This window comes from Cotesia typhae, unplaced genomic scaffold (genome assembly GCF_013202065.1).
Source record: "Cotesia typhae breed Kobodo isofemale line unplaced genomic scaffold, CoteBio_Ctyphae contig_123, whole genome shotgun sequence".
In the NCBI taxonomy this organism is placed as follows: domain Eukaryota; kingdom Metazoa; phylum Arthropoda; class Insecta; order Hymenoptera; family Braconidae; genus Cotesia; species Cotesia typhae.
In genome coordinates, this window is record NW_027423715.1 from 2,758,688 (window position 1) to 2,774,354 (window position 15,667).

The window sequence follows — 15,667 nt, forward strand, 5'->3', positions numbered from 1 at the left end:
TATTTTTTAAAATGTCAATATTCTCTTAATAATATAGATTATAAAAATTTTCAAATGTCAATTTTTTTAAAATAAATTTTTTCATACAGAAAAAAAAATTAATTTTAATCAAGAAAAAAATTCTTAAACTAAGAAAATAATTTTGAAGAGTTTCGTTGTCTTGGATCACGATAAAAAATTCTTGAATGTCGTAAAATATATTTAAACTAATAAAATTTCTTAGTTTAAGAATTTTTTTACTCTGAAATTCTTAAAAATTATTTACTTGATTCAAATAAATTTTTTTTCCGTGTATATATTTTTTTTGTTTGAAATTTACAGAATATTCAATTTAAAATTCATTTAATAACATAAAAAAATAAGAAAAAAGAAAGCAATTAATTTCGACTGTTTGTTTATTTAATTTTAATTGTTTTGTAATTATATTTAGGTCGGGATGAGGATGATTAAAATTTTCGGATTTAATTGATTATTCAAAACCAATAAAATATTGATGAGAGCGGATGAACAGAAGGAAGAAGAAGGATAAGATAAAATAAACCGGAGAAATGATGAAGGAACTCGTAAGGAAGCGTAAGGTACAAAAAAAGGCTTACAGGGAGGAAGAAGGAAAGAAGGGTAAGGATTAAAAAAAGGATTTCGATTCTTATTTCTCTATAAATTATTTTAATGACGCGTCGCGGCTCTTCGGATATAAGGTAGAAGCCATGTAGATTTCTGTACGGCTGTAGGCAGCGGTGTATTGTTATTTATTACACTTGTACACATGCCGCTGGCACTCATATATACGCTGCAAGTAGCTCACGAATTTATCGGATACATTTATTTAGTTGGGTTACTTTTTTTTATTTTTGCTGAGTTTTACGCTGAAAAAATAAATAGAAAATACAAGTTTTAATTTTAATAATTATTATTATTTATTTATTTACTTGTACTTCAATTTTTACACTTAAAAAAATTTTAATAGTTCAAAAAATTTTGAAAATTTTAAAAAACAAATTTTTGTCTTGGATAAAATTAATTTATTAATTAATTTGAAGTTTTAATAATTAAAGAGTTAATTTTAAAAATAAAAGAAGCTGAAAAATAATTTTTAATTAAAAAATTTATTTTAATTAAGGAGCAAATTTTTTAATCTTACTAAAATTCGCTTAATTAAAGAAAATTTACATTAAGAAATTTTTTTACCAATTAATTTTATTGTAAAACAATAAAATAAAAGTTAAATTGATTAAAAATACAATTTTTAATGTAATGAAAGCTCAAAAACAAATTTTAAACCAAGAAAGTCATTTTACTTTGTAAATATTGACGCTGCTTTTATTAGAAATTTAAATTGTAGCATTTAAATGATAAATATTACATAGTGATTATTAAAATCACGATTTTAGGCAGTAAAAAATTTTTCTGTTAAATATTTAACACTTTTATGAATAAATTTAATATTTACTGTGTTAAATTAACACGAAAAAGTGTTTAATTAACACAAAAAAGTGTTACATTTTTAACAAAAAATTTTTTGACGCATTGACGCAAAATTTTTTACTGTGTAATGTTTGAAATGGTAATTTTAAGCAGTTTATCATTATTTATTAAAAATCGACAATTATTTATCACAGTTTAATATTTTTCATGTACAAAAAGTCGCTCACTAAAATCTTCTTAGTTAAAAAAAAATTTTTTTTCTTGGTCTGACCAAAAAAAATATTTTTTTTTTGAGTGAAGTAGAAAAAACCCGATATGGTCAGCCGAAAAATTAAAAAGTAACTAATTAAGCATCCCGGAAATTATTTCTGACAATTGTCAACCTGAAAGTTCTCCACTCAAAGGTAAATATTTATTTTTTTTTTTGCTAAAAAAAAAAATTCCGGTTACAATGTTTATTTACATCAATATATATTCGAGTATTCTGTAACTATCGATTGGTGGTGGTTGCCAGGTGCAGTTCACCCTACAAGATTCATCGGCATAAAAGGGAAAAGCAGCAAACAGTCTCTCGTCTCTCGTAAAATCTCTTGCAGATTCTGATAGGCGGGTTTCCGAAAAGGGGCGTAACTTAATCGGCCAATCACTTCGCGAAATAATTAAGCTCCGCCCACTTGATATCAAAACCACGCCCCCCGCAATTTTCGCAAGCATTCAGTGGCGAGTAACTCGATCGTCCTATCGAGTCCTGGGATTAATCCTCGGCCAACGCAGCCGCGCGTCAAGCCGTGGTTTGATGTCCAAGCCGCGCGTATCAGACAACTCTGTCGCGACTCAGTGTTATCGTGATTGTGTTTACTTTTATAAATATATTATACATGTATGTACATTATGTAAATATTCTTCAGCTTTAATCAATCTGTTCTTAAATTATCGATGCTCATTATTATTATTATTATTATTATTATTATTTGATACATATATCAAATGGGCTTAGATTGTTTAATTACTTTTATGATTTGTGTGCAATGATCAGTGTCGAATATTGGAAAATTTTAATTTATTAAAATTTTATTTATTGTTATTTTTAAATAATAACAATATTTTTTTAATAACACGATTGGGTTTGTTATGATATAATTGATCTTAATTATTCAGTATTCAAGATTACGGATTATTAATATGAAGGTAATTAACTTGTTTGCAATTATTTATAAAAATAATTCATTAGTTATTGATTCTTTAGTTTGTTTTATGGAGATTTTAATTTTTTATACTGCAAAAAAACGTAAAAATTATTCTATAAAAGGTAATTTTGTAAAAAAAAATTTGTGGTATTAAAAACAAATTAATTTCTCCTCAAAATAACGCCCGTTTTTGTTTAATTAATTTTTTTCGAGTGTAAGAAATTGTTTTTGATTCAAATAAATTTTTTTTTACTTAATTAAAAATTATTAAACTTTTAAAAATGGTATTTGTAATTAAATTATTTTTTTATAAAAATTAAATTAATTTTTCTATTAGTGTAAAGAAGAAATTCTTAGCAGACACTGAAAAAAAAAAAAAAAAAAAAAAAAATTTATTGAATCAAGGAAAATTGGCTCCATAATTCTTGATCCCTTGACAACATATCATCAGACAAAATATCGTAAATAATTAAATTTTTTAGTAAGAAAATTTAAAATAATAAATTTGGAAAAAAATACCACAAAATTAATTATCAATAATACTAAAATTTGGAGATATTTTGTCAGCGGATCAAAAATTCTGATACCATAAAATTTTTTAATTTAAAAATTTTTTAACTCAAAAAAAATTTTAATCCAAATAAAATTCTAAAATTATTCCTTTAACATTAAAAAAAATCTGCAGATTAACTAACGAAAAAAAAAAAACTAGATTTCCAAAAGCTTGATCCAGGAAGACAAAAACAAATTTAATGATCCGATAAAGTAGACTTGAAACAAGGATCCGGCGTGCGAAGGATTAATGATAAGCCAAGTAAAAATAATAAAATGATAGTGACAATAAAATATCCCACATAGACGTCGTCTGGAGTGCATATAAAGGCTGACGAAAATTTATAGATAATTATTCACGTCTGTCACTGGCGTGTGTCACTTGAAGCGATTCTTAAGGATTTTTCTTTCTCCAGCATGTGTGTATTTCATTTTCTTTTTTTTCTCTCCTGTTATCCAGCGTGGCCATTCGATTTATGGTACATTATCAACAGTCTTACATTTAGCCTCGCTATATACCAGCTATTATTATTATATAGAATTATTTATACACCCGGAGTTTTTATTTATTTTCTCCGCCTCCGCATTTGAATTTTATTTGGACCGAAATATAACACCCGAAGAACCAAATATCATACTGTTCATATTTACATGCACAAATATATATATATTTTGTCAATTTATAATGCCTGATGAGGCTGAAGGTTGCAAGCGTTGGTGGACAAGCACTGTCATAAATAGCTGGGGGATCTTCATAGTATTTTTAAAAAAAAATATTTAATCTTTTAAAGCGAAAAAGTTGTGTCGCGGTGTCACTATCAAGAGCAAGAGATAAATTTGAAATAATCAAAACACCCGAGTCGCTATTTTGCGGTTAGATATTAAATTTGCGGATATCGCCTCAAAAGCGGCTGAATAATAATGTTTAAGAAGTTCATAAAGAAGCGATAAGATGTTAAGGGAGTTTATCCTTCTTGTATATGAGTTTGACTGGACTACTACTGTTAATGCTAGCCTGTAAGTTGTCGTGTGGGACGTGTAAGTATTTTAAATGAGACTCAAATGTGTATTTATGATTTCGTTACAGTGATCCGATTAAAAAGCTCGCATATCTGTCGGATAATCGGGTTTTGTTGTTAAATGAATTTTCAATAAAGTAAGTCTTGTTTACGAGAACGTCCGATAAATTCTTGAAATTTCGTGTAATTTATTTTATAAGCCTTTTTTATTGGGCGAGTGTGTAATCAAATTAAGTTATTTCACACTTTAATTTTATTATTAAATATTTTGTTCGTAATAAATTTTTTTTTTTTTAATCTTAATTTTTCACTTTTTAAAAAAAAAATTTTGAGTCATTAAAAAAAAAAACTAAATTTCACAAAAAATCTATATGGACATTTTAGACATTAAAAAATTTATTTTTGTCTTGTAGAATCGATTTTTTTTTGTAAAAATTAAAAATTATAATTTTTAAATATTTTATCAAAAAAATTCTTTAATAATTTTTTTTTTATTTATCATTACAATAATAAAAAAAAAAATTATTTAATAATAATAAAACTATTGAAGTGGTTGAAAACAAGACAAAAGATTGCACAGAAAAAATATAACTGTAAAATTCAGGTTAATTTTTCCGTGTACAAAAATTTGCTTAATAAAATTTTCTTAGTTAAAAAAAAAAATATTTTACAAAATGTATTTTTGCAAATTGCAAATATCCCTTCCCCTTGAAAGGGATGCAACGGAATAAAAATTATTATTATAAAAACGCTCTTAAAAGTATTTAAAAAAAAAAAATTTTTTTTTTGCTACTTTGACCAAAAAAACAATTTTAAAATAATATTAAAAAAGTGAATAAAAAATTTTAAAATACTTTAAATAATCAATTAAACTCGTTAAAAAAGATTAATTAAAAAAAAAAATATCTTAATATTTTTCTTCTTAAAATAAAAAATTTAGCAGCTGCATACGATCATAGTATCTAATATATTATTTATTATAAATAAAATAAAAGGACAAAACAATTTGATCTATCGACGTGAGAGTATATAATGACCGAGATGTAACACGCGTGAGCCTTTCGGAAGCCTCAAAGTCGTTGGACATTGGTTTAGGTTGGTGTGTATAAAAATAGTATTGAATGTGATATCCTAAAACGATCAAGGCGCCCCATTGGGGCACTCAACAATATAATAAGGGAACTCGTGTATGCCGTACAAATCAGATGGGCTTGTGGCTTTTGATCGCCGTTTTTGGTCCGAGTATATATGTACATGTATGCAGTAAGTGTTTGAAAAAAGTTTGAGCAGAAAAAAAAAAATAATAACCCCATAATGACAAAAGTTTTTAACGTCTGGCTATTTTGGACGACGTACATTATATTATTATATGGCGTTAAACTTTTGGACGCGTGACGATATACCATCACATGATGAACTCACTGCATAATGTTATATGTATTTTTGTGAATGTCGATCCAAGCATTTATAGTAAAGAGCCAGAAAACCAAAATCCTATACATTTAATATAATAGTTTAAATAGATTTGGAGTGTAGTGGCTGTCTATTGAATTTGCGCGCGCTTGGGGGTCTATTGTCATTTTAAGGAGATATTTCTTCGTCACGTAGACCAAAAGGAAAATAAAAGACACTTTTAAGTAATGGAAATTTTATATTTTTCTACGAAGGCGTAAAGAGGCTCGCGCTCGTGCCCACATACACTTCTAAAGTCATTCTCTCTGTCTATTCTATTTAGTTTCCATTTTATTCAAAGATAGACTGGACCCAAATCCATCTCGAGTGTATTATTTGTGGCGTTATGTGTGAATAACGACCAGGCTGGACCCGGATATCATGGAAAGTAGTTTGTATGTGTCTATGTAGGCTTGCGCTTGGTCGAAATATTATTTAATAAATTTTGAACTTTTAAATGGTTCGGGGCTCATAGTCCACCACTTTGTCAAGATGTCACCTGGATAGGCGCTGGTATACTCTTCGCTTTTGTTGAAAAATGCTTTAATAGATTTTTACCATAAGTGGTGTTATGAAAATTAGATTTATGGTTTGGGAATTAACAGTGGTAAAAAATATATTTTAGAAAAAATTTTTTTTTTATTCAATTAAATTTATTTTATTTTACGAAGTAATTATTTTTTTTTTGACGATTTAAATCGTTTTTTAATTAAACAGAAACGTCATTTTGTTGAGAGTTTTTTTTTTGCATAAAATAAAAATTTTATTGAGCGAAAAAAAATTTTTTTACCCCAACAAAAATTTTTTTTCCGACGGGTTTAAGTGAATTTTATTTAATTTAATAATTTTTCTAATTAAAAACAATTAAATCCTTTAAAAATAATTTTTTTTTTAATTCAAGATTTTTTCTCTTTAATCAATTTAATTTTTTCGTGATTTTTGAAATTCAAAAATTTTGTTTTTAATAATTTACCAAATACTTGATAATAATCATCAGAGATTTTTGTTTTGAGTTTTAGCAAAGCGTTGGCGTTAATTTTAAAAAGTAACTAAGAAAAATGATTATTAATTTAAATATAATTTTAAAGCTTTCAATATTTATACCAAAATAACAATCACTTTAAATAAAATAAATTTGATATTTTTATGCCTTGTAATCACTATGTGAGAATTTTTTCTTTATTTTTCTACAAGTTTATCCAAAAAATCTGTATTTTTCTCTAAAAAAAAAAAAAGAAAAATCTTTATTGAGCCATAAAAATTAATTTTTCCCAGGAAAATCTAAACCCCAAAAATGATCTGCAAATCCCTCTGGAATTTCAATTTTATTGACAAGATATTAGACATCATAGTCCGTTCACAGTGAGTCAAATCCGATAATACGGATTTTAAAAATATGAAAAAACTCTCAAGTACCTTTCATCTCTTTTTCCACACATCCCACACTTATGTGTATATTATTGATGGTTAAGTTAAATCTGTCGATCAACAGCACTCGATATATTTTTCAGACAACACTTGACGGTGGCTAAAGTATCAAACTTTTGAGGAAAAAAAATACACACATATATATTCTGGGTAGGTCTATTCAAATGAATACCAAAGGCCCATTCTGGGATCTCAAGTGGTTTCGGTTTCTCTTCGCTGACTTATTCTCTCGAGGGGCCTGGGTATGACTTTAAAAGCCGAAAGGCTGCCCAACGGGGGGTCGTGGTCTGGCCCACTATACTCTTCCCAGTATGTCTACGCTTTACTATACAGCGTATACCAGGTCAATATCGCCAGAGCAACACAGCTAAGCCTATAATGTACTACAAATTCATATCATGGGCAAACTAAATCCGTAACGTCTTCGTGTCACTTCTTAACTTTATATTCTTCATATTATATTCTTCACTCACTCAGCTGTGAGTCCATTGAAATCGATACGAGTTATTCTTCTTTACAGGGTACAAGTTTAAGTATTCAGAAATTTATCCATACTTTTTTACTACCCTATTCTTTAATGTCGTTTTAATTTTTTTTTTTTTTTTTTATACAATATATATTACAATATAACTGTATGTAGTATCAATGTCACTTATCCAGGTATCTATTTGTTTGTAATTATTATTTAAAGCGTATACACTCAGAAAAAAAATTTTTTTTTTTAATAAAAAAAATACTGAGAAAAATATTTTTATTTTTTTAGCTAAAAAATAAATTTTTTAACAAATTTATTATTAATTTTTTTTTTTCTACAAAAAAAAAATTAAGATAAAAATTATTAAATTAAATAAAATTTATTTAAATACCAAAAAAAATTTTTTTTTAATTTTTCTACTTAAATAAAAAAAAAACAAATTATTTATTTGATTCAAATTAATTTTTTTTCTATATAAAATTTTATTGTTAAAAATTTTTGATTAAAATTTAATTTAATTTTTATTTTAAAAATTTATTTAAAGAATAAAAAAAAAATTGATTATTAAAAATCGTTTCATTGAATACATATTATTTTAGAGTAAATATGCGCATAAATTACCAGTAAAATATTGTGACTATAAATCAATATATATTGATAGCAAAAAAAAAAAACTAAAATAAAAAAATGGAAAACATGAATTTAAAAGAACTCAATTTTATAAAATTGGCTGTCGCTAAGAATTAAAAGAATAATATTAAAAGCTTAACGGCTCGATAATTTATTACACAGTAGTATACAATTTATATGTTGAAACACTAATCTAAAAGATAAAAATCTTCCGTCTTTGATATTTATTCCTACGCAGGCCTCGTAGGTCCTTTGCTAGGCGGTTGATGGTTAATCGCAGTGAGAAATCACGTCACTTTTTATATATAATTCTCGAGATATTTATATTTATTTTAAAAAATAATAATAATATCAAGTGTGAAGTGTAAGTACGGTTGTATCACATTGTATCCCTTTGCAGGTTTACAACAAAACTTATTTATATATATATATATATCCTGAGATAGACTTTGTATGTGATTGGATAAATGTACCGTAGTGTTCTGCGGTTGGCTTCAATTCAGAAACAAACGAGGGAGAAAACACACAAGTACAAAAGATTTTATGTAAGGGAACCCGATGTTCGCACGTTGATCATTTTTCAAATTTTTTATCGGCTTTGATTTTTAGTTTTATTCGCACATATGTCAGGAACTTTTTTCTTTTTATTTATTTATTTATTTATATGCAACTTTTAAAGAGTTTTATTAAGATAAACTGCGTAAAAAATTTTTAATCATTTTAATATTAATAAATAAATAAAATTTTGCTTTATTAAATAATAAATTTTGTTAAATTGCACTGTATTTTCTTAAATATTGACGTTTTTAAATGAATGAGCTCATCCCGATGTTACACTCATCAAGAGCTTTCATTTGAATACCCACATGCATTTTCATATATTTTTCATATATACATATATATAAATATATGAAAAATTGATGTGGGTACTCAAATGAAAGCTCTTGATAAGTGTAATGTCGGGATGAGCTTATATCTTTAAAAATGTCAATAATTCTCGAGATAAAAAATTATTTGTAATTATTAATAATATAGATTAATCTACAAAATTTTTCTCATTATAAAAATTTTATTTAGTAAAAAAAATGTATGAAGGAAAAGCTCTTTAATTTTTTCTGTACTGAAAAAAAAATTAACTTGAATAAAAAAAAAAATTCTCGAACCAATAAAATAATTTTGAAGAGTTCAATAAAAAATTTTTTTACTCAAATCAAGACTCAAAAATTCTCAAAAATAGTTAACTTGATTTTTTATCATTGTATAATTAATAATTGATAATTATCAGAGTATAATAATAATAATAGTTATTATAACTATTATTATTATTAATTAGAAAATTTTGAACTCCTAAACAGATTAAAATATGAATTTAAATCTTATTAAAAATCCCCCATCGGTATGTACACCAACAAACCCGCAAACTATATCTTGACACTTACACCTAACACCTTGATACCCATTAGATTGCCGAGGCACGCCCCAACGATTGGAGTCTGCGCTGGAAATCTAAAACTGAGTGTCTATATCTAGCTCTTCTCACCTTCCAACCAGAAGTACCCTTGCCCAAAAAATCCCCTTCGGCAGTTCTCAGCTAAACACACTCAACATTTTACATAGCACACATGTGTAACGTATAACTGTGGCAATTTGGTGTAACAAGACCGCTAAAGGACATCCCGTCGGTCCGGATGAGCATTCCTATTATTGTACGAAACTCAGAGGTTCATGTTTGGCAGCGTACATGGGACAGACGACAATAAGGCACGCTTTTATACGCACAAGGGGAGTTTTATTCGAGCAACGCGCCCATGATAGACCTCCGATAGACTGGGGTAGGATGGGCTTGAGGCTCGAGCAGTTGATGCCTCACAAAAGACAGCCAAAATCTGCTGGCTCTTAAGAGAGGCTCCATTTCATATAAATTTTATTTGTGAATAATAAAATCTCAATTCGGTTTGTGGCTTGTGGCTTACTATATATATATATATATATATATATATATATATGCTTGGAGGGGGCGAGAGTCCTTTTGAATTATTATCCGGGTCCTGGTTTTGTATTGGCGGTGACTTTTCACACTGCGGGATATTTTTTCCGGTTGACCAGATGGTTTATTGGTATTATAGGCATTACTATTATGTTTTTGGTGTACTGAACAAATCGAGGCGATTAGACACAGCGGAGGAGAGAGGTGTAAACTTTTTCACGGTCCTCGCTCTAAATTTTAGTAACAATTCAACGAGGGGACTGTCCAAGTAAAGAAGACCGGATAAATTCTGGCTTCGGTACTTAGAGGTACTTGAGTTTATTGTGCTTTGTCCTTTAATCATTTTGCGGGGGCTCTATTTTATTAAAATTAAATTAGCCGATATTTAAAATTTTTTTTTTATTAAAAAAATTACACAGTAAAAAATTTTTGTGTTAAATATTTTTTATAATTTTTGATTATTGCAGACTGAGGGAGAGGAGGTAATTGAGGGAGAATGCGAAGCAACAAGGACGGGGACTGCGACAGGAACAACGACCACGGGAATGATTTCGGACTTGTCACCTGGCCCAGGAGTAATGGAGTGCGGTGGCTGTGGAGAGCGAGTTCGCGAGAGAACTGTCCTGTGCGTCGGCGGGAGAACATGGCACTCGAGGTGTTTAAGGTGTTGTGTATGCGCCAGGCCTCTTCATGATCAGCACTCCTGTTTCCTTAGAGGAATGAGGCTTTACTGCAGGCACGACTACGCTTTGTAAGTATCTAATTCTATGCTTTTAATCTGCATTCATTATAATATTCTCTCTACGTTTTTTTTTTTTTCCTACCCCAGCTCAGTACACGCGCTTTTTTTCAAATTTATTTTTTATTAAGATTAATTTTTAATTTTGACTTTTAATTAAAATTATGGATAAAAAAATTCCATCATTTTTTAACAACTTCAATATTTTAAATTCTTCTGTATCTTCAATAATATTTTATCTAGATTTTGTTTTAATTTATTAAAAAAAATTATTGATTTTAACAACGAAAAATTACGAAACAAACAGCAATTAAAAACTGACCTTTGATATAAAATAATTATCAAAAAATTAAAAATTAATTGTAGGATTTTATTTATTGAACCTTTTGAACTGTAATCAATTTAAAAAGTATCTGTAAAGAGACGTAAGGTGTGAAAAAATAGCAAAGGTGTTATATGTATACATAATAAATAACAATAATAATAATAATCTTAAATTAAAGTTTAAGCATTTGATTTTCGGGTGATCGATGATCGTGTGTTATTGGTTATTGAGTTTTGAGTGTGGTCATATATGAATTGACTATGCGGGAGGTCTGGCGGAATTTGCTTCGTAATTTTACAAAGTTATCTTCCTCTACCCCTGAGGTCGTATCACTTATTTTATTTTTAATTCCCGTCTCTTTCTTTGTACACATCTGTAATTTATTCATATGTATTTATTAAAAGATTAAAGGTCATGGGGCAGTGTTATTTTTTGAGTTTAAGGATCTAAGTAGTCCATCAAAAAGTATTAAATATTTAACACAAAAATTTTTTACTGTTTGGTGCGATTTTTAGTTTTTACTCCTTATCGCTGGCCAGTTATCGGCTTAAATCGAGTCAAAACTTAATTATTTTTGCTAGGATAATTTCTAAAAAAATAAAATTTTTTTATAAACATACAAAATGATGCTTCAAAATTTTCAAAGTAAATTTTTTGGACACTACAAGATGACGAAACAATAATCTTCAAGAAACGACACTCGGAATTAAAATCCGCTCATCCGGCCGCGGCCACGTGGGCGGTTTATGGACATCGACTTGAGGATAAGAAGTTTAGGATATTCGCCCACGTCCAGTATATAAAAGTTTAATACTCAGGCTTTCGACTGCTGAAACAAAGGCTTTGTAAATTATTTTTAACCCTCTATTAAGCTTATTTTGTGTTGGATAAAAATATTTCCCATAATTTTTTTTATCTGGAAAAAATAAAAAAAAAATATGAAAAAAAATTTATAGTTTAAAAAATTTTAAATAATTAAAATAAATTTTTTTTTAAATTTTTTTACTAACAATAATTGATAATTAACATAAAAGATAACTCAGAAATAGTAAAAGTTTGTTGAACGCTATCGACAATTAAATGCGAAAAAAAAGAAAAAAAAAAATATTTGTGTGGATAGTAAAAAAATAAATAAAGAATTAAAAAAAAAAAAAAAATTGCATTATATATAAGAGGATAGGCCGTAATAAACGCGGGAGGTATAACAAGAGAGCGATGGCAAGTTGCTCGGTAGCATCGTTGACGTCGGAATCGGGATGCACTTTCCGTGTTCATGAATATGATAATGGGCTAATGGCCGCTAGTCGTTGTTTAATTACCGGCCACCAGCGGCTCACCCCAATCGAAGCCCGATCCCGATCCAAAGCAACAGCCAAGAGCGGAATCAAGTACCAGGCAGAGGAAGAGGAAGAGCAGACAACCGGAGATAGAGGACAGAGAAATCTTATGGTGTGTTGGCGACAGAACCATCTCCTGGCAACCTGGTATGCCTTATAATACTAAACTCGTTGGCCATTCATCCCATCGGATAGGATACGAGGATCATCCTCGTCTGTGCGTGTGCCGTCTTGTCCAGACGCCTCAACACGCCACCCGGCTACCGTTTACATCCAAGTCTTCAATATCCTACTCCTTGTTTTCATTTTATATTTACTGTATATATAGACAATTAACTATTCTTTCAGTAGATGAGATCCAAGGTGATAGTTAAATACATTGTCGCTATATCCTCACTTCTTCTTCTTCTTTTTTGTCTTTTACTTTTTTGCATCGAAGCAACTTCATTTTTTATTTAATAATTAAAGAAGAAATTCTTTAGTGACACCTAAAAAATTTATTTTTTATATATTTCAATTTTTAAAAATCAATAATAAATTAAATTGCACTGTACTTTCTTAAATTTTGACAATTTTAAAGGTTAAAGCTCATCCCGTTGCTACACTCGTCAAGAGCTTTCATTTGAGTACCCACATGAATTTTTATATATTTTTCATATATACATATATATAATATATATAAATATATAAAATATATGAAAAATTGATGTGGGTACTCAAATGAAAGCTCTTGATAAGTGTAATGTCGGGATGAGCTTATATCTTTAAAAATGTCAATAGTTTACAAGATTATTTCCTTTTAAATAATTTTGAAAAAAATTTATTTAAATACTCTATTTTATATTTTTCTTTACTATTTTTTAAAAATTTAAATTAATTAGTTATGAAAAAAAAAAATATATTTACTAAACAGGAATGATAAATGGTTCATGTTAAATATGCAAATATTTAACCCTATCTTTAATTATAATTATTATTATTTTAATTATTAGATATCATATATGTAAGATGTACCGAGCTACCGGATGAGCTACATGTAAAGATTGACCAATCAAATATGTATCTCTGTTACTCCAGAGAAGTTAAAGTTTGTTCCAAACCACCCAATTAGTAATTTACATACGGTTAATTATAAATATAATAAAATTAACAAAATATTTTAATTAAATGAAAAAAAAAATGTCCGTAATTAATAAATGTAGAGCAGATTAATTGATAAGAGTTATAATTAATAATGAATAATAAAAATGAATTAGATAAAAAAGTTATAATTTATATAGTTAATTTTTTTTGCAGAGCATTCGGTGCTAAGTGCGCTAAGTGCGGACGAAGTGTAAGCGCCGGTGACTGGGTGAGAAGAGCAAGGGAGAGAGTCTACCACTTGGCTTGTTTCGCGTGCGACGCTTGTTCACGACAACTCTCTACTGGCGAACAATTCGCCTTGTTGGATACACGATTGCTATGCAAGGCTCACTATCTTGATGTTGTCGAGGGCAACAACACCTCGTCTGATGGTCAGATTTCTCACGTATTTATTTATCATTTATACTTTATTAATTCAGTTAAAATAATTACGCGCTGTAATTTCTTAGCTTTGCCTTAATGATTTTTTTATATTTATAATCACACTGTAGATAGCTGTAGGAGCTTTTTAAATAAATTTAAAAAATAATAGAGCTGTCACAGGATCAATTAAAAATAATTTAATGGAAAAATGTGACCGAACAAATTTTTAGAACCAAAAAAATATTAAAAATTCCTATTTAACACTTTTATGTGTAAATTTAACATTTATTGTGTCAAATTAACACAAAAAAGTGTTAAATATTTTTAACAAAAAATTTTTGACGCAAAATTTTTTACTCCGTACTAAATTTTCATTTAAACAAACCCTTTTCAGAAGGTGGTGATTCTGAAAGCGGACACAAAGGTGGCAACAAAGCCAAGCGCGTGCGAACAACCTTCACCGAGGAGCAATTGTCCGTACTCCAGGCAAATTTTCAACTGGACAGCAACCCCGATGGCCAGGACCTCGAAAGGATAGCTCATGTAACAGGACTCAGTAAAAGAGTCACTCAAGTTTGGTTTCAAAATTCTAGAGCTAGACAGAAAAAGCACTTACACACCGGCAAAATGAAGGGCCAACATTGTTCGTAATATTTTTTTCTTAACTTCTATTAAAATCTCTACAAAAAAAAAAAAATCAACTTGAATCAAGTAAATAATTTTTTTTTTTGATTTAAGTAAAAAAATTTTTTTTTTTAGTTTGAATAAATTTTACTTGATTCAAAAATTTCAATTTTTTTAGTCCATTAAAAATTACCAAAAAAATTTTTAATTTAATAAAAATTCTCAAAAATTATTTTCTATATTAATTAAAAATTTTTTTTTCTGTCTAAAAATATTTAAATAAATTTCAATAATTTTTCTTTGACTCAAAATAGCTCACCAGTCGCCCCCGAATTCTTCCGCAGCAACTGGAGACTTCGGTAGACATATAAACTTGCATTTAACTTACTCATTCCAACATCAGCAACAACACCAACACAACCAGGGGCATCCGAACCAATTAAGTCCTGCCGCGTGCAAAAGTCCCACTCCGTCGATGTATCACAACCACGGTAAGCCGATTAAAATTTTTTAAACCAACAATTATTAATTTTTTTCGATGGAATTAATTTGTCAATAAGCAATTGACGATTCCAGTTTTTTCAGGCTCTGAACAATCGATGGACGAACTTTCCCAGGACTCAATGATGCTTACTATGTCCAATGAAGTGTAGAAAAATAAGATGATATTTGTTTTGAAATTTTCTAATTATTCTCACTTTTGTAAATATATATCTGTTGTTAAAATATATGTCATTTTTATTTAATATTAACGTGAGAATTTTTATAAATTTTAGAATTTTTATCAAGCTCAAAGTTTAAATTAGAAAATTATTTTATTTATTTGTAAATTTTTAGAATAAGTCTAAAGTCGCTTGAAGCTTATTTTAAAATAATTGCAGCATAGAAATCTGCACAATAGAAATATTAATTTTAAAATTTATAAAAAAAATTATTCGAGTTTATTAGTAATTGTAAATATTGTAAACTAATTATCTAAAT

At 28.2% G+C, this 15,667-nt stretch overlaps 1 protein-coding gene across 4 annotated transcripts; it reads left to right on the forward strand.

Moving 5' to 3' along the window:
• Positions 1–573: 573 nt before the first annotated feature.
• Awh (LIM/homeobox protein arrowhead) lies at positions 574–15,620 on the forward strand. 4 transcript variants are annotated; one of them, XM_074253695.1, is made up of 6 exons: positions 574–618; positions 10,623–10,906; positions 13,853–14,070; positions 14,457–14,705; positions 15,001–15,177; positions 15,263–15,620. In XM_074253695.1, the coding sequence occupies exons 2-6, from the start codon at positions 10,701–10,703 to the stop codon at positions 15,337–15,339; spliced, it is 927 nt and encodes a 308-aa protein (XP_074109796.1). In that variant the 5' UTR covers positions 574–618; positions 10,623–10,700; the 3' UTR covers positions 15,340–15,620. The 4 variants fall into 4 exon arrangements, with proteins under 4 accessions (XP_074109796.1, XP_074109774.1, XP_074109780.1 ...); XM_074253673.1 differs by lacking the exon at positions 574–618 and adding an exon at positions 2,192–2,305; XM_074253679.1 differs by lacking the exon at positions 574–618 and adding an exon at positions 2,192–2,305 and having other exon boundaries at positions 15,272–15,620.
• The last annotated feature ends 47 nt before the right edge of the window (positions 15,621–15,667 follow it).